The 25,998-nt window shown below is 44.5% G+C and overlaps 1 protein-coding gene and 2 long non-coding RNA genes across 12 annotated transcripts in view; 2 read left to right on the top strand and 1 right to left on the bottom strand.

Annotated features, from left to right (window-relative positions):
• MED27 (mediator complex subunit 27) overlaps positions 1-794 on the bottom strand; it is a 272,303-nt gene extending 271,509 nt beyond the window's left edge. For 9 of the 10 annotated variants that reach the window (XM_073222493.1, XM_073222486.1, XM_073222460.1 and 6 more), the window contains exon 1: positions 550-794. In XM_073222493.1, coding sequence (XP_073078594.1) covers positions 550-752 — 203 coding nt within the window. In that variant the 5' untranslated portion in view covers positions 753-794. The remainder of the gene's footprint in view (positions 1-549) is intronic. The other variant, XM_017675719.3, reaches the window with a different exon arrangement.
• Positions 249-7,596, top strand: LOC118970446 (uncharacterized). The gene is made up of 3 exons (XR_005058411.2): positions 249-352; positions 4,973-5,359; positions 5,461-7,596. It is a non-coding gene; the product is annotated as an uncharacterized lncRNA (long non-coding RNA).
• Positions 7,597-12,767: 5,171 nt separating this feature from the next.
• On the top strand, positions 12,768-13,857 carry LOC140844943 (uncharacterized). Its single transcript, XR_012123531.1, has 2 exons — positions 12,768-13,057; positions 13,182-13,857. It is a non-coding gene; the product is annotated as an uncharacterized lncRNA (long non-coding RNA).
• The last annotated feature ends 12,141 nt before the right edge of the window (positions 13,858-25,998 follow it).

Genomic DNA, 25,998 nt, shown 5'->3' with positions numbered 1-25,998 from the left:
GCAAGGCAAAAACGAGCAGGTGGTTCTGGAGCGGGCAGGGGAAGGCAAAGACAGATCAAGGCCTGTTTTGTCGTGTTTGGAGGTTGGGTACACGGCTACTGATGAATTCCAGGTTCCGGAGGGCGGAACTGGGGCTGATCGGATGGAATGCACTTGGATTTGGGGCAGCGCTGAGCAGGCCCCGTTTGGTAATATTTGATCCGACCTGGTGGGGCACAAGAGGCCCTACAGGTGAGAAACCTGCCGGGCGGGGATGAGAGGTGGAAGCTCATGGGAGGAGCATGTCTCCTCGTCGGGGACGGAGCGGCCGCACACGAGGTCCGGTGCGGCGGGAGGCGGCCGGGACTCGGAGGTCAGGACCAGGGAGATGAAAGGGCGGGGGCGGGGGGTGAGGTGTCCCCGAGGGTAAGGCAGGGGCTTGGAGAGGGCACGGAGGCAGCCAGGGAGCATGGCAAGGGGAGAGCAGCCCCTAACGAGGAAGCCTCGCGCGGAGTCGGGACGCGGGGGGCCGGGCTGGTCCCCGACCCCGGCCCTCCAGCCGGTACCTACTTGAGGTCCCGGTTGACCGAGTGCAAGTTGTCCTGGAAATGCGCAATGAAGGCCTTCTCCCGGCCCTCCAGCGTCTCCTTGTTCCGCATGCCGTCCTTCAGGCAGTCGAACACCCTGCTCACGCTGGAGCGCAGCGCCTGAACGGCACTGATAGCCTGGGCAAAGGCCTCCAGGTTCACGCCGACACTTAGCAGGTCCGCCATGTTGCCGCTGCCACAGCGCGGCCCCCAAAGCCGGCTTCGCGAGCAAAAGGCCGCGCTCAGTGATGACGCAGCCCTCGAAGGCCTCTGGGAAATGTAGTTCTCCCGGGGCGGGGTCGCCCAGGTGGTTTGGGCCCGGCTCCCGGTAAGAGGCTTTTCTCTCCGACTGATGCGTGGGCGGGAAAGCCGTCCTCTGCGCTTGGAGCAGTCCGGCGGCCCTCTCGGCCTTCTTAATGGTGACAAGGAAATGTAGAAAGATCCCGCTATTCCCCAAACTTGCGCTCTTAGGAACCATATAGAAAAGAATTGTTCAGAGCAATGAAGTGTCAGTGGAGTAAAGGATCAGAACCCATTGAATAAAATGAAACCACATTCGCAAATGAATGAGGGAGAAGGGAAATCTCTTCCCTACAGAGGAATGACGACTAATACATGTAGCAAGAATGACATAAAGAAAATTACCTTTTGGTGACCATTAGAGTAATAATTGATTCAGACAGGAATCAGGGATGCTAAAACTAGTTGGTGAAACTGTGAGAATAGGATATTTACATAGCCTCAGAGTACCATCCCACAAAGAAACTCATTAGTTAACAAGGGAAAAGCAATGATGCCGCAATTTCACTTCCGGTTATGTGCTCCCAAGAAGGGAAAGCAGAGGCTGGAGCAGGTAACGTCTGCACCCAAGTTCCCAGCAGCCCTTTTCGCGGTCGCCAAAGGGTGGAAGCAACCCAAGTGTCCATTGTGGGATGAATTCATGAACAACATATGGTAGATAAATACAAGGAAATATTTATCCCAGCCTTAAAAAAGAAGGAAATTCCAGCACCTGCTACCACATGGGTGTACAAGACATTACGCTAAGTGAAATAAGCCAGACACGAAAGGACAAACCCTGTATGACTCCATTCCATGAGGTCCCTAGAGGAGTCAAATTCATAGAGAGAGAGAGTAGAATGGTGGGTACAAGGGCTTCGAGCAGGAGGGAATGAAGAGTTACTACATAATGCAGACAGAGTTTCATTTGGGGAAAATGAAAAAGGTCAATGGGTGGTGGTGATGGTTGTCTAAGAATGTGAATGCACTTAGTGCTGCAGAACTGAACACTTAAAAATGGATTTAAATGGTAACTTTTATGTTACGTATACTTTACCATATATTTACCGTGTTTTTAAAAATTCAGTGATGTAAAAGGGGAGGGTGTAATGACTTCATAGTGGAGAAATCTAGCAGACACCACCCTAGCAAGAGACCAAGGTCATCATCGCCTGCGTAGGACAAAGCCACCTACTGATACAATGCATCGAGGAAGGGGCAATATGACTTCTGTGATGGTCGCGCCAAAATGCAAAACCAAGATCTGATCAGGACATCAGACAAACCGAGAGACACTGGGAAAAATAACTGACACAACACACCTGTCGTGAAAGACAAAGGACTGAGCACAAAGCACCATCTGGGGTTTTCTTTTGCTGATATGAGGGAAACAATGAAATCTAAATAAGGTCTGTAGCAATGTTCACAGTGGTTTATTGGTAATGATTTCATGATTTTGGATCATTGTACTGTGGTTATGAAGAGGACATCCTTGTTTGGGGGAAATGTGCCCTGAAGAGATAAAGAAACATCATTACATCTACATGAAAAAGAATAGTTTGGATGTCCTTATTTAGAGAAAGAAGGACAAAACAACTATGGCAAAATATTAACAGTTGTGGAATCTGGGCAAAAGGTATACAGGAATTATTTGTATATTCTTGCAACTGGAAGTCTGAAATTATGTCAAAATATGTTGTTTTAAATGGCCATTGATAAAGGGCATGGGAAGTGTAAACACGGCCTGGATGGTACAAAAAGTCTTCAGTTCTGCCAGGCTATGCTAACCAGGACTTTGAAATTATGGAGTTCATCTCAAACCCACTTTTTTGATAATTTCCACAATGATCCCCAGCTTCACTCCCCCAACCCTCACACCACCTCAACTCAAATCTTCTAGTTCTGGAACAGTAAAGATAAATTCTGCTCAAAAACTGGGCCCTGCTGTTGCTCTCTGTAAATGTTTAAATGTAAAAACTATTTAAATTATAGTCTCACCAGAAAGAAAGGTGTTTCCCTGTTGCTTTCACTTCCTGGCATCTATATCACCTTACAGTGTTGCCATTCATAGCTTTTTCCAGGGAAGAGGGATAAATAGAGGGAAATTTCTAACCATGGAACTTTAAACAAGTTATTGAAACTCAGTGAGCCTTATTCTCCTCATCTGTAAAATAGGACTAGTAATAATACCTAGCTTTACAAAATAGCTGTGAGATTTACCAAAACCTTGCAGGCAAAGCTTTTGAAATAAAGCTTGGCAAATAATAAACATTCAGAAGATCCGAGCTGTCAGGAGAATGTGCTGGGAAAGTTTGTGATGGGTCTGTGATGTGTGCTTGAACCCCCCGCTTTGAGAACTGAGCAGAATCAAGCAAAGATCAGCAATAAGTCCATTAGTTCAAATCATCTCTAATGACACAACGCTGCTGCTAAGAACGTGTCAGTTAGCTCTGTCCTCTAAGTCACTCTCTTTCGATGGCCTTTTTATCTCCTTAAGATTTTTGGAGATAATACTTAACAAAATAAAGGAAAGTAACCGTGTTTGTTGGTTTCCTTTGGTTTTGGCTTGCTTTTCATCATTTCTTGGGGAAGATCAGAGAAGGCAGACTCTACTATCATGTTTACTTACCTTTTTGGATTCCTGAAGGCTTAGAGAACGTGACCCCTGCTATATACTATGTCCCCAGGAAAAAAAATGTACGAGTTTATTTCTACCGACACCCATATTTACCCATAAACATGAGGTTTTGCGTACAATTGCAGGGGGTTCATAGCCTCCCCTAAAGCCCAGAGAGGGACCTCTGGTTTGAAGAGTGCTCTAAGGCTAGCTCCTTGGGAGTGTGGCACACAGCTGTCTGGTAACCATCAGGGCTCTGATGCCTAGGGCGCAGTAGATGCTCATTGTAAGTCTATGGAAGCAATGAGTTATATGCAATATGTTATATTTGCTTTATTGGATCCTGTCTCCAAATTATTTCATCTCTTTGTGTACTCGGATATCATCTCCCCTCCTGCTCAGCCCCCCTCCTGCCCCACCTCCCACCCCCAGCCACACACACACTAAGATTTTCCTTTGTCTCATTCTCTGATTCAGTGGTTTAGACACTGATTGGTACAATAAAGTACAAATACACTCTGCTCCCACAGTCATTAGTTTCCAGGATTTCTCTCTGGCTCCCCTCTTCTGGGAAACTCAGAAATTGATCAGTGGAAATACACATTTCCCCTGAACCTAGTAAGGAGTCTTTCATCACGTCAATAGAAAACTTTTCATTTTGGAAAGGAACGGACAGAGTTTCTCTAAGGTGTTGTAAATCCTTGAGAATGTTGGCACATACATGCTTGCATCTGTGTGTGTTTGTAGGATATAAATTACTTTAAAAGGAGTTCATTTCAAGCAATATCAGATTTTAATTATTATGATCTTATGTTTGGGTAAAAAGCAGCCCCCTACTGCTAATATCTTCCAGAATGAACAAGCCATTAGCTTGGTGCTATCAGCTCAAGAGTATTAGAATGAGCAATCAGAATTAAAGTTGTCAGTATTTAATTAAAATATGCTGCAACTCCTATCATATTCAGAGAGCATGTGGTTTTAAGCATTCAGACTGAGAAAGCACCCTCATCAATTAATAATTATTAAGGATTCACTACATGCAGAACGCTGCATTGGACGGTTGCTCAGAAAGTCACCAGACAGATTTAAAACCAAATCTGCCATGGATAAACCACAATGTAACTAAGTGGCCTGTTGTAATGATTGTGGCATAAAGCTTAAGACCTTCGGGGTTGCTCTGAGGATTCAACTGAGGCAGCACACAGTTCTGGGGACATAGTAGGTATTCGAGTTAGCCGTTCAATGAATACAGATACTGAATGTGCTCGACGTTTTGCTGAACAGCTGGGGAGCCAATGGCAAAACTAAACCCAGTCCAGCCCAGTAAATATCACTGAAAATATCTGAAGTGGATCCTATGTTCCTCCACACTCAACTGTTTAAGGCTCGGTGCATCAACCATTTTTAAATTCCTTAGCATCAGGTTTATTGTAGTTCATTTAAAGCAAATATGCAAAGAATCCTCTTTTGGTCTCTTCTGAACCTCCCCTTGCTCCTGTTTTCCTCTTAGCTGGGCCAGCGTGATTTTGACACGATGATGGTGATGGCGGAAGTGACCCCAAGGACCAAGCAGATCCCGGAGACGAGAACATCAGCCTCGACTGGGGTCTCAGCCCCGGACCAGTGTCCCTCAGGCAAATGGATGAACCCTTCAGAACCCCAGCTGTAGAGAATAAGGAAGTGGGATCCCCTCCAGCACTAACAACCCAGGAGTGTAAGGTTAGGAGCATCTTGCTGTTAATTCAAGGAGGAGGAGGGGAGGGAATCACTTGTTAACACCGATTGCAGCCCCTGCACCAGGATTCCTGCCCCCTGCACAGAGAACTCAGAAGTCCTCAGAGAGAGAGGGTGGTCAGGGCCTCCTTCTGCAGAAGGGAAGCTGGACAAACCTGCCAAGGTGACCAGGGGCTCCCCAGGTGCGGCGGGGTGGGAGCCAGGGCTGAGGTAGGGAAGTGCAATAAACAGTTTTAAGTGGGGCTGTGATGTGATTGGATCTAGGTTTGAGAAAGCCACTCTTCCAGCTATGGAGAGAGTGGGCAGAAGTTTCCAGGCTTCAGGACAGACACCAGAAAGGCCGGGGCACCATCACCTGCAGAGCAGTCAACAGAGGACCACACGTGAGCCATGTTCTTCCCATCACAGGAAGCCAGGAGGTATTTTAAATATTTTAGTAAATTATTGATCGCCCGTTTGGATACTTAATCAACCGCCAAGCAAGTTGTTAGGGGCCTCCTCTCTCTCCCATATTCATACGTAATTAAGTATGAAACATCTCAGGAACGGACCCTTTTACCAGCACATTAGGCTGAATCAAAGCGGAACAAAACGCAGGTTGTTTGAGCAGCCTAGACCGCAGCCCGTTCGAGGGAGGAATTGCCTTCCCATTCTACAACCATGTCAGGTGGACGGTGCATTTTAATCACGGACAGTGGACTGCCAGCACCAGAAGCTGCTAACCCTGGAACCTCACCTAGAACCTGGGAGCAGAGGGCAAACACCAGGCTTTCAGGCTCCCAGGGAAGCCCAAGCAGGTGGTGCAGCGGAAGCATCTGAGGATCTGTGTCTCAGGAGCTCTCATTTAGCAGCCCCCTCCTCCTCCCGACACCCCTGTCCAGCTCCACACCCTCTCCTCCAACTCTTGGTAAGCCTCGGGAAGGACCAATGAAGGCACACCAGATTCCTGACGAAGAAATGATCTAGTCCTCTTGATGTTGGGGTCTTTTTTTTTTTTTTTTAATGTGTTGCTTTATTTTTCCTAATTACAAATACACACTTAGTTTGAAATCTTGGATTCTTTAGGAAAAGTCTACATGAGAAAACAACCTTATGCATAATTCTACCACTCTACATTTTGGTTATTTGCACACACACATTCTTTTACAAAATTGGAATCATACTACCTGGTGACCTACGTTTTTCATAGTACAGCCTAAATACCTTTCCCTGACATAAAACAGTTTTCTAAAAAAGTCAGTGGCTTTATGTAATTTCTGGAATCATCAACTGTTGAGCATCTAGGTTTTTCTACTTTAAACAATCAGCAACAGACATCCTAACTGCAAATATCTGTATGTAAAGTAAATGTAGTCCCTGCGGTTGACATTTGTTCACCGTTTGGCTTCGAATCACTTTGGTCTGGGGATAACTCTTGGGAGGCAGTGGCAGGTGGAGGTGGAGAGAGCACAGGCTGTGGAGGACAGACGTGCTCAAGTCCCAGCTGCCCCACAGTCCAGTGATCCCATTAGAGATGTTCGGCTGCAACTAACAATCACATAAGAGGCTAAGGGTAGTTTAGAGAGAAGGACTTCTTGGTCTCACACGGTAAGTGGTGTGGAGATGCATAATAAGGGGCTGCAGCAGTAGCTATCAGGGACCTCACACCCCCTCATCAGACTGCCCACCACCCTTAGGGAAGCCTCGTTTGAGTCACTTCATGTTTGCAAAATGGCTGGGCCCCAACTCTGCGTGTCAGGCAGGAAGAAGGAGGAAGGAGCAAGGTGGCACCTGCGGGCTTCTGCTCACACCTCATTGGCCAGAACGATGTCACGTGACTCCTTCTCTGCTGCGGAGTCTGAGAAATTTGTATCTTTCTTTTCCATCCTCTCTTAGTACTGCTGTCCAGGGGAAATATAAAGTGCCATAAATGTGAGCCACGTATTTTCGAATACTCACGTTTAAAAAGGTGAGTTTCCCTATCAGGATGGCTATTATTTAAAAAAAAAAAAAAGGGAAGAAGAAAGAAAGAAAAGTTTCAGCAAGAATGTGGTGAAATTGCACCATTGGTGGGAAGGTAAAACGGTGCAGCAGCTATGGAAAACAGTATGATGATTCCTCAAAAACTTAAAAATAGAATTGCTGTATTACCTGGCAATTGCACTCTGAGTATACACCCAAAAGAATTGAAAACAGGGTCTTGGGAAAATATCTGTACACCCATGTTCATAGCAGCATTATTCGCTATAGGCAAATGATGGAAACAACCCAAGTGTCTAACAGTGGATAAATGGACAAACAAAGCGTGGTGTATACATTCACCGGAATATTATTCAGCTTAAAAAGGAAGAAAATTCTGAACATGCTACAACATGGTTGAACCTTGAAGACACTATGCTAAGTAAAATAAACCAGTCACACTGTAATGGGGTTTGTCGGGGGGGACTTGGGGTAGGGGAGATCCTAGTAAACATAAATAAAAATAAATTAATTAATTTAAAAATAAATAAACATTTTTTAAATAAAAAAATAAACCAGTCACAAAAGTACAAATATTTATGATTCTACGTATATGAGTCACCTAGAGTAGTCGAATACAAAGAGACAGAAAGTAGAATAGTGGGTGCCAGGGATTGTGGGGAGAGGGAAATGGGGAGTTTTTGTTTAATGGTTATAGAGTTGCAGTTTTGCAAGATGAAAATATTTCTGGAGATTGGTTGCACAACAATCTGATGGCCAATTTTATGTTATGTGTATTTTGCCACAATTGAAAAAAGGCAAAGAGGATAACTATTTTAATAATACATTTTATTTAATCCAATATATCCAAAATATGATAATTTCAATATAAAAATTAGTAGTGAGATAGCTTACATATTTTTTTTTGCCTGCTAGTCTGAAATTCTTTGTGTATCTTACAGCAAATTTTGAATTGGGCTAGGCACATTAGCTACTTTTTATTGAAGTATAGTTAATATACAATCTTATATTGGTTTCAAGTATATGACACTCTAGTTCACCAGTTACCCACATTATTAAACCCTCATCCCAGCTAGTGCAGTTACTATCATTAGATATATTCCCCATGCTGTACTACCATCCCCATGACCAACTTACACTATGATTGAGAATTTTTGTGCCCCTTTAGCCTCCTTACCCTCCCCACCCACCCATCCCAACCCCTCCCCCATGGTAAACACCAGTCACTTCTCAGTGTCTATGAGTCTATTACTATTTTATTCATTTTGTTTTATTTTGTTTTTATATTCCACAAATAAATGAAATCATATGATATTTCTCTTTCTCTGCCTGGCCCATTTCACTTAGCATAATACCCTCTAGGCACATCCATGTTGTTGCAAATGGCAAGATTTGTTTCTTTTTATGGCTGAATAATATTCTACTGTGTATGTACCACATCTTCTTTATCTATTCATCTATTGATGGATACTTTGGTTGCTTCCATATCTTGACTTTGTAAATAATGCAGCAATAAACATAAGAGTGCATATATCTTTTTGAATCAGGGATTTTGTTTTCTTTGGGCAAATTTCTAGGAGTGGAATTACTGGGTTGTATGGTATTTCTATTTTTAGTTTTTTGAGGAACCTCCATATTGCTTTCCATAGTGGCTGCAGCAATTTACATTCCCACCAACAGTGAAGGAGGGCTCCCATTTCTCCACATCCTCACCAACATTTGTTATTTCTTGTCTTTTGAATGGTGGCCATTCTGACTGGTGTGAGGTGATATCTCACTGTGGTTTTGATTTGCATTTCCCTGATGATTAGTGATGCAGAGCATCTTTTCATGTGCCTGTTGACCATGTGTATTTCTTCTTTAGAAAAATGTCTGTTCAGGTCCTCCACCCATTTTTTAATTGGGTTATTTGTTTTTTTGGTGTTGTGTCTTCTGAGTTCTTTATATAGTTTGGATGTTAACCCCTTACTGGATAAATCGTTTATGAATATATTCTCCCATACTGTAGGTTGATTTTTTCTTCTGTGATGGTGTCCTTTCCTTTCAGTTTGATGTATTCCTACCTTTCACTTCTGATTTTGTTTCCCTTACCTGGGGAGGTGCCTCCAGAAAAAAATTGCCCATACTTACGTTCAAGAGATTTTTGCCTATGATTTCTTCTAAGAGTTTTATGGTTCCACATCTTATGTTTAGATATTTGATCCATTTCAAGTTTACTTTTGTGTATAGAGTTAGACAGTAGTCCAGTTTCAGTCTCTTGCATGTGTCTGTCCAGTGTTCCCAACACCAGTTATTGAAGAGGCTGTCTTTTCCCCGTTGTATATTCATGGCTCCTCTATCATACATTAGTTGGCCATATATGCGTGGGCTCATTTCTGGACTCACTATTCTGTTTCATTGATCCATGGGCCTGTTCTTATCCCAGTACCATACTGTTTTGATTACTGTGGCTTTGTAGAGTAGCTTGAAGTCAGGGAGCATAATCCCCCCAGCTTTGTTCCCACAGTAGCTAACTTTTCACTACTGTGTCCAGTAGCCACATGCAGCTAGTGACTACAATGCTGGACAGCACAGCCCTAAATTAAAGACAGGCCAGGGAGAATCATGATGGGAACCAGAGATTGGGTTAGCCAGCTTGACCCTTGGCTGAGTCACTTAACCTCCTGAAGCTGGGGGATGGGGCATGGGTGGTGATAATGACTAGGTCCTTGTGACTGATGCAAGAATTACATTGGATAGTATGCGGAAAGCCCCCAGTAAACTGTCTGGCATACAATAGCTGCTCCCGTAAATAGTAGTAATTGCTATTCATGTTCCCATGTTTCCATGGAGAATGGAGATAACAACAAAAAAGGACATTATACAAACTGTTACATAAAAAGTTTGTAAGATAGTAGGGAAATTTGAATATATTTTATGTTTTTTTGTAAGAGTCACTTTTAGAGGTACACACTGAGATATTTATGGGTAAAATGATGATATATGAGCTTTGCTCAAAACATTATGGAGGACAGAGGTAAATGGGGCAGGGGGTGAAAGGAGACTGGTGGGCAGCCGATAAAGGTTAGAACTGGGATGAATTTATGGGTTTCAGCCTATTGTTTGATATTTTCCGTAATGAAAAGTTTGTTTTGTTTTTAAGGATATTTTGTGGGTATTGAACGTGCCTTGAGGTTTTCAGATTCTAGGTCTTTTTTTTTTTTAAGAAGTTCTTGTTTCTGGTAAGAATAAATGGTCCAAGTGAGTTCTTGGACACCAGAAGTAGCCAGCATGCTGTCTACTCCGATAGTCACTGCTGGAAAGGAAACCGCTAGCAGCCTATCGCCAACAATCACTTTATTCCTTCCATATAATTTCCCCAAGAAAGAGACTTCTGGTTTATCTCTACCCAAAAGGTGACTTCCTGTGTTGTCTGCACTGCACGGTGGATAGTTGTCAAAATGGTAATTGATTCTATTCAACTGTTTTATTTGTGGGTGGGTTTTGGTTTTCTTTTTCCATAATGGATTTGAATATGAAGGAGCTAACCACATAGTCACTTTTATTAAGTGTTCAGTCATTTAAAGATAACAGCTTCACTGAGATAGAATCCACATACCTTAAAATTCACCTTTTAAAAGTGTTTTCAGCATATTTACAAAGTTGTGCAACCATCACCACTATCTAATTCCTGAACACTCTCCACTCCTCTCCGTCCCTGGAAACCACTAATTAATTTCTGTCTCTATGGATCTGCCTATTCCGCAAATTTCATATAAAGGGAATCATATGATAAGTGGTCTTTGTGTCTGGCTTCTTTCACTTCGCATAATGTTTTCAAGGCTCACCCATGTTGTAGCATAAATCAGCACTTCCTTTACTGGCCGAAAGGAATGGATAGACGACCTTTTGTTTATCCATTTAGCAATCGATGGACATTTGGGTTCTTGCCATTTTTTTTGGCTATTATAATAATGCTGCTATCAACATATGTGTACAAATTATTGTGTGGACATATGTTTTCAATTCTCTTGGATATTTATCTAAGAGTGGGATTACTGGTTCATGGAGTAACTATTTGAATTTCTGAGAAACTTCCAAAGTTTTCCACAGTGGCTACACCATTTTATGTTCCTACCAGCTAAGTATAAAGGCTATAATGCCTGCACATCTTCACCAACACTTTTTATGGCTTGTCTTTTTGATCATAGGCATCCTAGTGGATGGGAACTGGAACCTTGTTTTGGTTTTTATTTGCATTTCCCTAATAACTAATGATCTTTTCTTTTGCCTCATTGGCCATTTGTGTATTTTCTTTGGGGAAATGTTCGTTTAAATCCTTTGTCGATTTTTAAGTTGGGTTATCTTTTTATCACTGACTTCCAAGAAGACTTCTAAAATTAATTCTAAAGGATACCTGACATTATAGTGAACATATTTAAGCAGATAGTAAAAGTTCTTTGAGATCTGCATCATATTATACCCACCCAAACTGTTAGCCAGCAGCTCAGACTGTACTGGATATGACAGGTTCCCACCGTGGAGAGCTACCATAACCGAAATAGCCCCCAAACCTTTCCATTAAAGAGAAGCAAGGCAGGAGAAGGACCCATTCCTTGTTTTCTAATCATTTGCTGGCATCTGGCTGAGTGATTGCTGTCCGGGAACAGCTCCTAACAGGAGAGAGATGAACGCAAGTTGACTAAAACTCAAACTGCTAAAAGTCAAGGCCATATGAATGGTGACGACTGAGTTTGAAAAGAACGTACAGAAGGGAGAGTCACTTTATTTGGGAGTCAGAAAGGGCTCATGAAGGACGTAGCATGAAGCTAATCCAGTCCTCTAGCAAGTCTGTCGGCAGGGTATTCTGAGACTGATATCCATAGATCGATCCTCAAACATTCATCCAATAACTATTGATTAGCTGAATACTGTATGCCCAGGCGATTCAGCAGGCCACAGAAGGCCCTGCCTTGCACAGCCTTCGTTCTAGTGATGGGAAGCAGTGATGAAAAAAGAATAGCTATTGATCTGTAATGTCATGCAGTGAGAACTGTGAAGAAGGAAAACATGGCAGGATGAATGGGCAGAGCGCCGGGAGGCAGCCATTCGAAAGGGTTGGTCAGATAAGGAGATCTTTGGGTGGCAGCTCGTGTGAAGTCAGGGGTTGAGCTGGGAGCACCCCCAAGGAAGAGAAGGGAAGACAGGAGTCGTCGGAGGTGAGATCCCAAAGGACCCTTCTTGCGAATATCTACCGTGGGACAAAAGAACCCCTGAGCCAAACATTGACGACATGCTGACACATTCCGCTGAGTCTTCGTTGGCGCCATTAGCTCTGGCAAGTTTGTAGGCACGTTTTTTCTTATGGTACAAGAGAGGAAACAGGTACAAGCGGGAGGTCTGAGGGGACTTGGGCTGAGCGGTGTGGTCCCCAGGCCTTTCCCTTTGAGGAACCTCTGTGCTCATCAGAATCCGGTTTTCAGCTAAGTCCACTCCTCTGAACAGAGCACACATAGCACTTGGGGAAGGACTAGGTTTGCGGCTCGCACAAAGTAAACAAGTATTGGCCAAATCTGGCTTCACAGGGGTTCCATTCCCTCTCTGTGCTCCCCTATGGACAGGTTCCCCAAAAGTTAGTATCTTTGTTACAAGACAACAAAGGCAAGAACCTGCCTGGGGCCATTCTTTCTGTGGAAGAGCTGGGCGTGCTCAGCTTGGAGCAGAGGGGACACGAGAGGACGGGCCTCGTGGTGACCTCCATCCCACCCGTGTGGCGGCTCAGGAGGGACTCCTTCTGCGCTGCCCAGTGGCCACAGGAAGAACTGGTTGGAGGGAAGCTGTAGGAAGGACGATTCCAACCTGATACTGTAGAGGACTTCCTGCAATGGGACAGGCAGTGAGGCCCGCGATGGAAAGCGTTCAGGTAGGAGGTCAATGGGCGTTTGTCTGGTATTCTGCACAGGGTATTCTGACATTGGGTGGCAGGGTGGACCAGAGCCGTCTTGGAGCTAAGATTCAATCACCATATTGCACTGTCTTTCTTCTAGGTAAAAATCAGGGCCATTCATAAAGGAGAAGCCCATGCACCAATCTGAAGGTCGGGTCGTTCACAGCACACCCTGAGTCTTTTTCCTCAGAGTTGCCTGCTGTCAAAGGGGCTTTAATTAAGCTTCCCCCTCCGGGCACAACCAGCCTGTTTGTGGTGAGTGCGATATGCCATCCCAGAATATGTCAAACTTCATTTGCAAAATATCAGACTGCTGTTTTTTTTTCCCCCAGAGCCAATCTGCAGAGTAATACGTTCAATAACTTTTGCTCTTTTTGCACTCAAAGATAGGTCTCTTTTCGGAGCCAATAGCGCAATAAATGCGGAATCTGGTGCAAATTCCAATGGAAAGAAAAGATATTGTTATTTAAAGGCCAAATAACGGCTTAAAATTAGAGTTGTGAAGGCATTGAAAAACACCAGACTCCCCAGATGGCTTGGAGATAATTCACTTTGCACTCAGTCCGTTCACACGCTAAAAAAAAATACTTCTGACTCTGTTTCTCCTCAGATTGAAAGTTGGTGCCTGCTTTAAACATATGTGCTTCTCTCTTTAAATTTAGCTCTGAGTCATGTTGTATTACATTAGGAATTCAGCAGGCAGGCACTTGGAAAATGTACATCAATGCGTTTATTTTTAAATTATATAAAAATAAAAATATATATGTTTAAATATATTAGGCTGTATTTTTGCCCAATTTCAAAATGGTTGTTCTCAAGAACAAATTAGATAAACACAATAATAACGATGATGACACAATGGTTCTGGAGCACTGCCCATTCCCGAGGATCCCAGAGCAACTTGGCCCATCCTATAGCTCCTCGCCCCCAGCCCCGCTGAGCACAGGAAACCTCACTGGAACCACCACCTCCACGCGGGATCAGGCATCTCCCTTCACAGTTGCAGGGCAGCCTGATTAAGATGCTCCTTCTCTTCCTCCTGAGGGTCAGGTCGCTGGGCAGAAGTCAGTTAGGGGCAAGGACAGTCAGAGGGGCAGAGGCAGCCAATCTGGAGGGATGTCTTTAGTGGCTAAGCTGCAGGCTTTGGCTCAGACAGACAATGCTGGCTTCAAACGCTGACTCCTCCCTTTCTAAGCCATGCATCTTTGGAAAAGTGATGGGGCCTCATTCGTGTCTCAGTTTCCTCACCTGTGGAATGGATAATGGTTCTCACTTCTTCACGGGCCATTGTGAGGACTGTCAAAGGTGACTCATTTGATTCACACAGTCGTTTGCCCAGCACATATTTATTAACATCTGTTGGACACAGTGCTGAATACAATGAGCACCCCCCCCCTCCGTCCTAGCCCTTGTGTTGCAATGGTCCATAGAGACACTTAGGGACTAATCACAACCATCACATCACTACTTAGTCAGAATTATGATGAGCACAGGAAAGGGGAGTATGCAGCGTGGGACCAGCCTGCTCTGGAGGCTCAGGAGAGCTTTAGCAAACAAGCTGATGGAGGTAAACTATCAGATGCTCGGGCACTTAGTAGGTACTGGTTAGTCCTTGTATGAGTTTCCTCTGGCTGCCATTGCAAATGACTGCAAACCTGGTGACTTAAAACAACAAGCATTTATTCTCTTACGTTTCAGAAGGTGTAAATCTGAAATGGGCTAAAATCATGGTGTCCACAGGCCTATGTTCCTTTTGGAGACTTGAGGCAAGAATGCATCATGTTGCCTCAGCCGTCTTCCGGAGGCCACCGGCATTCCCTGGCTGCTGGTCCCTTCTTCCGCCTTCAACGTGCATCACTCGATCTCTGCTTCCATTGTCATGTCTCCTTTTCCTGACTTCGACCTTCCTGCCTCCCTCTGATAAGGATCCCTGTGATTCCATATGACCCACCTAAATACTCAAGGATAGTCTCCCTGTCTCAAGATCCTCGACTTCTCTCTGCTAGGTGCCTTTTGCCATATGTGGTAACATAGCCACGGGTTGCAGCAATTAGAGCATGGACGTCCTTAGGAGATGTTATTCTGTCTACCACAGTCCAGGCAGTTCAGTACCCAGACCAGGAGTTCCAGACCAAATGAAAAGAGAGACTAGAGGGGAGGAAGTTATCAAAGGCATAATACATGGCCATTTCCCAGACCTGAGGGCCCCTGTCTCCAGACCTAAAGAGCCTTCGGAGTGTCTGACACAGAAGCATATCAAAAGCTTCCAAAGCGAGAATGTTCTACACAAAGGATCACGGATTAGCACTGGACTTTTTAACATTATCACTGGAAATTAGAAGATATGGAACAGGGCCTTCATAATCCCAAGGAAAATAATTTCCAACCTAGAACGTGTTGAGAGCTTTGTCAGTAAGTGTGAGCATGGACTAAATACATTTCAGACATGTCAGGTCTCAAATTTTCCTCCCACGTACCTTTTCTCAAGAAGCTACTGGACGATGTGCTCCATCAAAATGAGAGTAAACTGAGAAAGCAGAAAACAGAGAATCCAGGAAACAACAGGAGCAGCACAGGAGAGAGGTGAAGGTTTTCCAAGAAGACACAGACCACAGGGGTGCACCAGGCCCAGCACAGCAGCCAGCCTTGACCCGGGGCCCAGGATGGAGGGCTCAAAGCAAAACATGCAACTGACGGGTTCCTGGGGTTTTGTTACATTAACAAAATATAGGAACATTATACTTACAATGGAAAGTTTGGAGATAAATCACAGTTAGTTACATAGAAAACTAAGCAACCAAAGAAATTACAAACTCTGAGAAACAAAATATTGTACAAACGTTGTATTCATAGTGCACTGGTTGTGGCAAGCTATTTACATCACTCATGAGCAGTAAATACAATATTGATTTAACTGGACTGTGATATTGGGAGGATGAGTAAAAGGAAAGAGTGTGTGTGTGTGTGTGTGTGTGTGTGTGTGTGTGTGTGTGTAAGAGCTAAACCTTCACTTTCTCTATCAGGAAGTCAATTAGAAGACACCTAAAACTGAAAAGTTGAGATAAAGCTAAAAGAGTTGAAGGTGGCTGCCTCTGGGACAAAAGATCAGGGTCAACGAATGTGGCTATTTTTAAATGTAAGCCTTATTGGTATAGTTGGCTTTCTAAACTATGTACGTGTATTACTTCCATAATATTTTTGAATTTTTAAAAGGAAGGGAAGGGATGGGTGCTAATGCTCCCTGGAAGAGGGGGCAGGTAGCAGGTTCCGGAAACATAGCCCCTCTGGCAGTTCCAGGCTCTCTCTGACTTCAGCCTCATTAAATCACAGGAGGGAGATGATCTCAGCAAAGGGCATCAAACCTGTAGGAGGTCAGGCGAGGCCAAGAAGCCCTCCGCCCTCCCGTGATCACACTGCCTGCTGTAACGAGAGCCAGAGGGGTGGCAGACAAGGCCCTGGGAGCTGTGGGCCCCTGTCACTGCCCAGAGTCCTCCCAGCAGGCCCAGTGGCCCAGGCGCAGGGGTCAGCTTGGGAGTGACAGTGCTTTCTGGGACAGACCTGGGCAGGGGAGGCAGAGAGGGCGAGCAGGAGGCCTGGGGGGCTGGCGGCAGGGAAAGGGGGCTCTGCCTTGCCCCCCACACCCTGGACATTCCCTGGGGATGTGAATGCAGGTGGGACTCTAGCAGCCAGAGACACTCTGTGTCCCCTGCTGTCCTCACCTTTCTGCTCCAGTGTCTAAATCAGAAAAATCTCAAGGGAGGAAGACAGCTCTCTGGGGGAGACGCGGGGGCATCAGGAACTGTTGCCCTCCATCAACAGTGACGTGCCTGGCTCCTAAGAGGGCTACTCGTGGGGTTCAAGAAAGACCCAGGCAGCACTTGGCTGCAGACAGCCTGGAGGTCAGCGCTGTCACCCAGAAGAGTGGGGGAGAGATGGAAGACGTGGTCTGGGATAGGAGGACGGCAGCTGACCCTTGCTGGTTTCCTCTGGCCCTCTTTTAAAATATGATGAGCACCATCAAATTACCTGGACTTTCACAGGTAAAATGCTTTTGAGATATGCTGTCAAAACACTGGAGCCCCGATTTCAACGGCCTGACATTCTCAAAGGGAGATGGAAAACCAGTCTGGAGGCCCTTGAACATGAACTTCTCCCTTGAACCCAAAAAGGAATAAGCTTATTTCCTAAAGTTTCCACAGATCTGAAACCCAGATTCTATGGGAGTCACCAGCCTAACTGGTTAGTAACGGGCGTGAAAAAGATGTGTGTGGGGAGAGGCGGAGGTGTCTAGGGTCAAATGAGTTTGGAAAAGGCTGGGTTAAATAAAGACAATGGGAAGGAATGTTCAAAACTTTAATATTTGCTATAAATATCCTAAAGAAGGTTACACCTTTTGACAGTTTCACCTCTTTTCAAGAAACATCCTATGGGATTAGTGTTCCACGGAACACGCTTTAGAAAACTAGCCGAGCTTCTCGGACACCTGAAGTCTTGGGAATCCTGAGCACCTGTCTGCAGTGGCCAGAACACCCATCTGTGTTCTTTGTTCCCCAATCTCCTACCCACGAGGTTACCTCCAAATGTTTAAGGGAGGGAGTTCATCTTTTCGTTGTCCACCAGCCATGTGGTTTCTGGTTTTCACACAGGGTGTCGTTGGTTTTAATTGATTTCTTAGACACGGAGAAAAGCCATGAGAAATAGCCCCTTCGTGGACCTGATTCTTCTGTTTCTTTCTTGATTTCTGGAGTCTCTTTTCAACGTCCCAAAAAATTACCATGAGAATTTTTAGGCCACACCACCCTGAGAAACAGAATTGTTTAGTTTCATGCCTTAGTTCCAAAGAGCCAAGGATTGTATAGTTGTTAAGAAGAGCCCTCATGCAGCAGTTTCAGAAAGGGACCCTGTACTGTTTTCAAGGGAAGGATCACAGGTCCACTTGCAACAGGGCCATCTCATGCGGTACTCACGCCTTCAAACGCACTGAAAGTGGCAGGTGACAAAGGTAGTCTCCTGAGTGTCCTCTGGTCCATGCTCTCCAAGGCCATTGACTTGGCAGATCTGAGCCTGGTGAGTCATTAACCCCACCTCCCTTCATTTATTCATCCATCTGTCCAACATATATTCAATTAAGCCACAACTGAGCCTGGCATTGCGCTAGACACTTACATACAGTGAACAAGACAAATGGCTCTACCCTGGTGGAGCGACAGTCCAACTCATCATAATCTTAAATGACTACTTCCTGCCCATGCGGGCTGCCATGTGTGGTTGTGCAGGGTGTTCACTGCACAGGACTCCAGGCCAAGGGCGCAGGTGGGAACTGAGATCTATCCCCGCAGTCCATTCACCAAGTCAGCACCATTTGGGGCTGCTGCTACCTGAGGGGCTCGTTCTCCTAACCTGCAAAAAGGTGCTGCTGTGTGAGTTAGCAGCAACTCTGACTTCCTATAAGGTAATAGGGTTTAGAGACCTGTAAGGAGCTGCAAGTCAATGATTTCTAGGTTTCTTTTTAAGATCTTTAAACCCCCAGGTTGCGCTGAGTGGTTGTTAGACCCACAGGAAGGGCAGCAGGCCTGCAACAGCCTACATGAGCAGTGAGAAAGGGAAAAGTAAAGTTTCATTAGTTATATTAGAAGTGGTGCCAATTATTTCCTAAAAACAAGGCCCATGTCCTCTAGCCTTCCTTTGATGAACTGCGGCATTCGGGCGGAGCTGCCCAGCAATACAAGGACCCCCATGCCCTTCCCCTTGCACCCTCCCCCCAGTCACTGATCCATCCTGAATAGCACGTGAGGGTACCGAGGGCACATAGTGGTACAGGAAGGCCATCTGGCAATTTTTACCACTCAACTTCAATGTTTTCTCACTTTGGGTGGTGGTGGGGGAATGTTCTTTAAAAGCCATACTGTAGCATTTGGGAAACTGGAAGACAGAATGGGGAAATGTACTGAATCTTTTTGATTTCCAAAGTTTGAGAGTCAGACTGTTTTTGGATGTGAGTTTTGGGTGCTTCTCAAATTTTAATGTGTAAATGAATCACCTCGCTGCTTATTAAAATGCGACTCATGATTCAGCAGGTGCCTTGCTAATGAGTGCCCAAGTGATGTCGATGCAGCCAGTCCACATCAGGTGCGAGGCCACAGGACATGTGCTTTGGTATCAGAGTTCTAACCTGAGTTGGAATTCTGCTTCTGCCATTTACTGTGTGGCCTCAGTGCATTTATTTGCTCTCTGGGGCCTTAGATTTTTCCTCTGTAACAGATGGATGACGACCTACTTCTTAACCCGCTGTTAGGGTTACGTGAGATCATGCACGCACAGCAGTGTGATATCTGGCACACTGGTGACACTCAATCAACAGGGGCATTCGTATTTGTCCTCTGCCTTTTAAAAAGGGAGTATCGCAGAAAGGGAGAAAATTTAGTTAAGCAAAACCTCAGTTGTGACATTCACCCGGTCTTTGTCACAGTCTTCACCACAGGGGCTCAGGACCTTTTTGTCTAGTCCCAATCCTCCTCAGGGCCGTGACGGTGCCTGGAACTTGGTAGGTGCTGAGCAAATAGCCGCTGAATGAGTGACTAACATGCTTCCGTCATAATAGTAGCTGTCGCTGACAGCGGGGCCCACTTCTCCCTACACACAGCAAAATTAGAATATGTGGGAGGTGGGTAGAAAGTAGATGAGAGAAGCTCTAAGACTGATACCTCCCCCAAGGGGGTGTCCCTTCCTCCCATTTTGGAATCAATAGTCCAAAGAAACCTCCAGAAAACTTAATCTTGCCTTCTCTAAAATAGTACACTGTTCAGCACTGTTTTTCATGTGAGCCCCCAGAGAGAAAGAGCTTCAAGGAAGGCTTGGGAGCCCTTGTCAGCTGTGCTGGGAAGAAGGGTCACTGCCCCCACTCCCCCACCCCGGGGTCCCTGGCCGTGGAGGCCTCGCAGTGCCTTTCTCTCCCCTCTGGGGCTTAGCGCAGCAATCTTTGCAGTCTCGGCATGTCTTCAGCTAAAGACAGGTACATTGCCAATGCTGCCAACGGCTCTCACCTGAGTATCTCGCGGCGGTTCTGCCCCGCCCAGCTGGAGAGGTCTTGGCATCCCTCCTACCCAGGCGTGAAGGTTCCAAACCTTTGCCCCACTCTCCAAGCCAAATGGAGCTGTCTCAGCCTTGCCTTTCATTTTCTTTCTCTGTGGGTATAATTGTGTTGACAGCTACGAGAAACCAAATGTTTCCCTACATCGTTGAGAATTGTGTGGCCCATGAGGTTCCTTCTCATTGTGTTGTTTTCATCATGACTGCAGTGAGCACAGTTGTCAGGAGGAAAACCTCAAAACATTTTGGGGAAATAGTAAGCTTAGCATCCCAGCAGTGTGTTGCCATTCGATTAATGACTCACTCAGGCAGCCAGACCATGGGGACCGCCTGCCCAGGGTGTGCCTAGCTCTGAGCAGGCGTAGTTTGGGGCACCAAAATAGGGGCCATCTGGTGAGCCCAGGGGCGAATGAAGCCCCAACACAAGTGAGAGCTGAGGGGAAAAGGCAGGTGGGCAGCCAAGATGGGGCGTAGGACAGGTGACCAGTAGGTCAATTACCAGAAGCTTTAGAACTCAGAATTGGGAATTCAAAAGACAGCAAGAGTGGTGAAAGAAAAAAATATGCCATTTCCCTGAATCCATCAAACCGCACCTCTCTCCAATAGGACTGGGTTAGGTGTATTTTTTTTGTTTTAAGGGAATTTTTTCCCCCAATTGTAAGAGCTATACTTACCTACTGGAAACAACTTAGAAAATACAGAAATGCATGATAAAGAAAATTGCTCACAGTTCCATTTTCGGCTGCATATACTATTTGTATATGCCCTGTTAACATACGTTTACACCCACAGTAGCTGGCCTATCTTGTGTGGTTTAGAAGACTCTTTAACAATTGCTAGATAAAAACATGCCTGGTACTCTTTATCCTGCAGCGGGCTCCCTGAAGCTGCCCACGTGAGAAGCAGCCCAATTACAGACCAACATCTACAATTCTGAACATCACACTCACGACCTTTAAGGCTCATATTACAGTTTGCTCTTTGTTTTCTGCGTCCCCACGATCTTAGTATGTGTGGCAGGTCATCCAATCAGTCATCAAGTCCTGATTGTTCCACCATCAAAATGTATTTCGAATCCAGCCACCGCTCCGCACCTCCTCCGGCGCATCCCTGGTCTGTGCCACTGCCCTCTGTCATCTGGAATGCTGTTTTCGCTTTCGCTTTCTCTCTGGTCTCTGCTTCCCTCTCGGTCTCTCTATGGTTCATTCTTCTCAAAGAAGTGAAACGGATCTCTTAGAACCACAAACCAAGGAATGTCATCCGTCACTTAAAACTCTCCTGTGACTTCTCAGGGCACTTAGGATAAGATCCAAGCACAGGGCTCTGCCCAAAAGAGCCCAAGCCCTCCTCTCCACCTTACCCCCTATCACTCTCCCCACCTGCTTCTCCATTCCAGCCCTGCTGGCCTGCTTGCTGTGCCTTGAATCCACCAAGCCCATTCCCAATCACAGGGCCTTTGCATATACTGATCTGGCTCCCAGGAATGCTTTCTCCACAGACCTTTGTGTGTCACTCAAGCCTTTTCTCCATTTCCCCCTGGAAGACATTCTCTAACCACTCTTTAAAAAAAAAAAAAGCAAATTCTCCAAGCCTGTTTTCTTTTATTTAAAAAAAAAATATGGAAGTTACTATGAAATTATTGTTACCCAGAATTGGATAGTCATAAAATTTTGAAGTCTAAAATCTATAGTCATGGAATCTTTAGCATGCCAAAACTGAAACTCCAGAATTTCAGAAAACAGTCAGTCAAAGAGATTCACTGTAGAGATGGAGAATCTGGGCCCACGGGGATTGAATGATTTGCTCAAGGTCTGAGAGCTGAGGGCAGAGCTAGGATAGAACCGGGTCTCCTGGACATTGAGGTGGTGCTGTGTCTCTGTAGAGTGGTTTTCAAACTGAATTCCTCAAGGCACCAACATTCCTCAGAAGTATCACCAAGGTTCTTCCTGAAGGGTAGAGGTAAGGAAGGCATGGTCAGAGATCAGATCCTCAGGCCCTCTTCAACCAAAACAAGTTCTACTTTTATCCCATTTACATTGAGGCCGGAATAGTTGTCTTTTTAGAACAGAGTTTTTCTGTCCCTCGAAATTTCAAAAACCTCTGTGCTGTATACTATGTTCACCAAATAAAACTGAGAGGCAACGAACAAATACATAATCCAAAACCCAAAACAAAAACTCCACACACAACCACAATGTTAATACAAATGAGATCTTTAGAGATATTCGTTAGCAGAACTCAGGTTGATACAAAACATTCTAACTATATTCCTTCATGTGGGGGTGGTGGGGGTGGGGTTAGAACAGAACACTGTCTGCAACAAAACACAGTGTAGAAATCTGCATCTGAGCTCACTTCTCAAATATAGCCTGGCAATTTCAGGTTCTGGGTACAGAGAAGAGAAAAGCCTGTCCTAAAATGTCCTTCTGGCATCATATCAAAAACCACATGTGTTTACAAAGAAAGCACACAATCCTTAAGAACCATGGACGGTAATGATATGCCTGGAGGATTGGATCCTAATCCTGATTAAGACTTTCAGCTACACAAATAAAATCTCTCCATTGATCAAGATTGATCTTCCAGTTACCCACCGTCCACCACCACCAAATGCATGTTTCCTATCCTGGAGGCAAAAACCCCAAAATTCAAAAAAAGAGACCAGATCAGTAAAGTAACAATCAACAAGAATAAATGGAATAATGACTGGTTGTGGAAAGATACTTGTCCAGGTCAGCAATGTCAATTTAAAATGTGATGGCATCTTTGTAAATACCCTGCTCCCCTCTAGAACACTTTGGGGGGAGTAGGGGACAGGCACCAAAGGGGGTACACTCCTTTAGCGCCCTAACTTCCTCTTTGTTTCCTGATTCCAAATGCAATATTCTCCAATAGGTTGATTAGAAAGGCAAGCATATAAGATGTGTTTGTGAAGCACCTGGCCTCCAGGATGGGAAGCCTCACTTTCGCTTCGCTTGGATCAAGATTTGATTTCACTGCAGTTCAGTATTTCTTTGACTGCCAAAAGATTAAAGATAAGAGATCATCTCTGAAAAGCTACTAAGAGCAGAAGTAATTCTCAAGAGAGTGAGACCCTGCTTTTAGAGGCCTCTTTGTTTCTAGTGGGTTTTAAGCAACTCTTTTTCTTTACTTTGTTTTTCTGGCTGTTTGTTTTCACACATATTCAACTCAAGGGTCATGAAAAACCTCAGCCATCAAGGCAGTGACTCTTTTGGGGAGGCATGCTTTGTTTTCTTCATTGCTCGGGTGACTCTATATAACTTACAATCCACATGACAGTATGAGGGTGAGAGGGGGCACTATTAATATGTGGTCTATATTTATTTACTTCCTTGTGGACATTCTGCTTCTATAGCTGTGACTTCCGAGCTCCATGAAGGCGGACTGCGCCGGGAGGGGCGGGGGGCGGGGGCTGTGTTCTCAGCACCGCGGACAGCAGCCCGCGTAGGCCGTCAACACACAACGGGAAGCAACTCACGGGGTGATTGGGAAAGAGTATTCCAGGTGGTACGACTAGCTTGTGTAAAAACCCTGAGAAGAGAGTGAGATGGTGGCTTGCTTGAAGAGATGCAAGAACCCCACTGAGGTTGCTGTGGAAGACGAATGGGAACATAAGGGATATGCCACATCCTGCAGGGCCTTGTGGGATCTAGGCTTTACCCCAAAGGGCGTGGAAAGCCCCTGGAGCATCTTAAGGGGAGCCGTGACTTAGTAATAGTCGCATTTTAGGTTTATCCACATTGAATGGCATGTATACTTCAGGATTTTAATTTTACTTAGTAGTTTTACATAGTTCAAGATTTGGAAGAATTCATTGAAAACTCTATCCCCTCTTTTTTCCCCTGGAGTCAACCATTGTTACTAATTAACTTCTTATTCATATTTTATATTTCCAGGGGTGCTTTGGGCCTATAAAAGTGTGTGTGTGTGTGTGTGTGTGTGTGTGTGTGTATATATATATATAAAGTACATATATAATCTATATATATATATGTTCATATATAACTGTAGTTATAATAATATTATATATTATATTATTATTATATATTCTAATTATTATATATAATAAATATATTCTACATAATTATTACATATGAGCTATATATTATATGTATTATGTATTATATATATTATTGCTTTATATATTATAATATATAACTATTATATAAAAATATAATATTCTCTATATATTTATATATAATCTTTATATTTCTGTTTATATATAATTATCTATGTTCATACATATTTTTCCATCACTTTTGTTTAAAAAATAATGAGTACACTTCTGCATCTAGGTTTTTTTTATCTGATACAGTATATCTGGGAGATCTTCCTCACCAGTTGTATATCTTAGCTTAGCATTTAAGGCATCTCATCTCTCCAAAATATTTTCCCTCTATTTCTTATTATCTACCTTTTTCATGAGGCCAAGTAATGCCTTTCATCTAAATCTCTAGATCATCTTTTCTAAATTGTGTTTCATATTCACAGACATTCCTTTCCCAAACCCTCCTTCAAATAAGTTTAGGGACTGCCAGGTCAAACAAGGATCAGTACGCTTTTGTTCTGTTTTGTTTTTGTTTTTTTACTACAGAGCTTCTTGGGACCTCAGTGGACTTAATGCCCAAGCTGAGTCTCACAGAGGGGATGTGACGTGCACCCACCGGGACTGGTTTTTGGAACTCTGTCTCTGAGCATTTCAAGCTACCAAGGAGACATTGAAAATGTTGCCCCGGACAGCATTTCTTTCCCTTGGGCAGAGCTGGATAAGGACTGACCAGTTCCTACTATCCTTTTCTTATGCTTGCTGCTGACCACTACCTTTCTGTTACTAGCTCCTCTCCAGACAAGTTAGAGTGCAATACATTAGGTTACCACTTTCTTAGTCAGTCCTGATGGTATACCTAGGTCACTTTGATCAGATTTGAGTGTTTCCCAAGTCAGTCAGGCATCCACAGGCTATTTCTCAGAGTGAGCGATTGTCTAAGTTTATATGTTCTCTGCTGAATCTTTCTAGATATGCAATGAAAGAGGATATGCAGTTCCAAACCTACTGCAGCTCCCTAATGACTTACTACAGACCACAGGAATTTGGACTCCACCTCCAGTGCTCTTTCTATTGCCCCAGAGCCTCCCCAGCCCCTGTTCCCACACTTGATTGTGGAGATACTTTACTGGACACCAGGCTCCTTTCTCCAGCATAATTGCAAAATCTTTCAACTCAGAAACTTTGTCTTCTTCTTTGCACACTCTGTATCACGCCTCCCCCCCGAAAAAACACACAGTGTCAGACTCACCAGAAGTGATTAATATTTAGTAATATTTTGCAATAACTTTACGGAAGAGGATGGGTGTCTATAGCCTCCCTGTCCACTTGGAGAGCAAAAGATATATTGCTCAAGGGCGGCTGTGCAAACCAGTGACCTGGCATGCGACAGGCACTTAGCAAATGTGGGGTCTGCACACCTATTAGAAGATTCACAAAACCAGTCATTATAAAGGCTGGAGGTTTCATGGGTCACTCAGTCTGATTCCCCTCACTTTACTTATGAGGAAGAGGGTCATGGTTTGCTCAAGTTCCCACAGAGCTGAGAGTCAAGCCCAGTTCTGCTGCTCTGCCCTGGCTCTGTCACTGGCAATGTCGCCTTGTTTGTAAGGTGGAGCTGATGAAGCCCACCTTGTGGGACTCCTATGAGGCCCACTCAGCTCATAGGGTGCACATAGAGCTCTTAGCACAGTGACCGGTATTGCTACTGTTCAGTGTATGGTGGTTATTATTGCTAAGCAAACCGCTTTCCAAATCCGAT

This window comes from Manis javanica, chromosome 2 (genome assembly GCF_040802235.1).
Source record: "Manis javanica isolate MJ-LG chromosome 2, MJ_LKY, whole genome shotgun sequence".
Classification (NCBI taxonomy): Eukaryota; Metazoa; Chordata; class Mammalia; order Pholidota; family Manidae; genus Manis; species Manis javanica.
The sequence above is the reverse complement of the archived record's forward strand: the minus strand, read 5'-3'. Positions and strand labels throughout refer to the sequence as shown.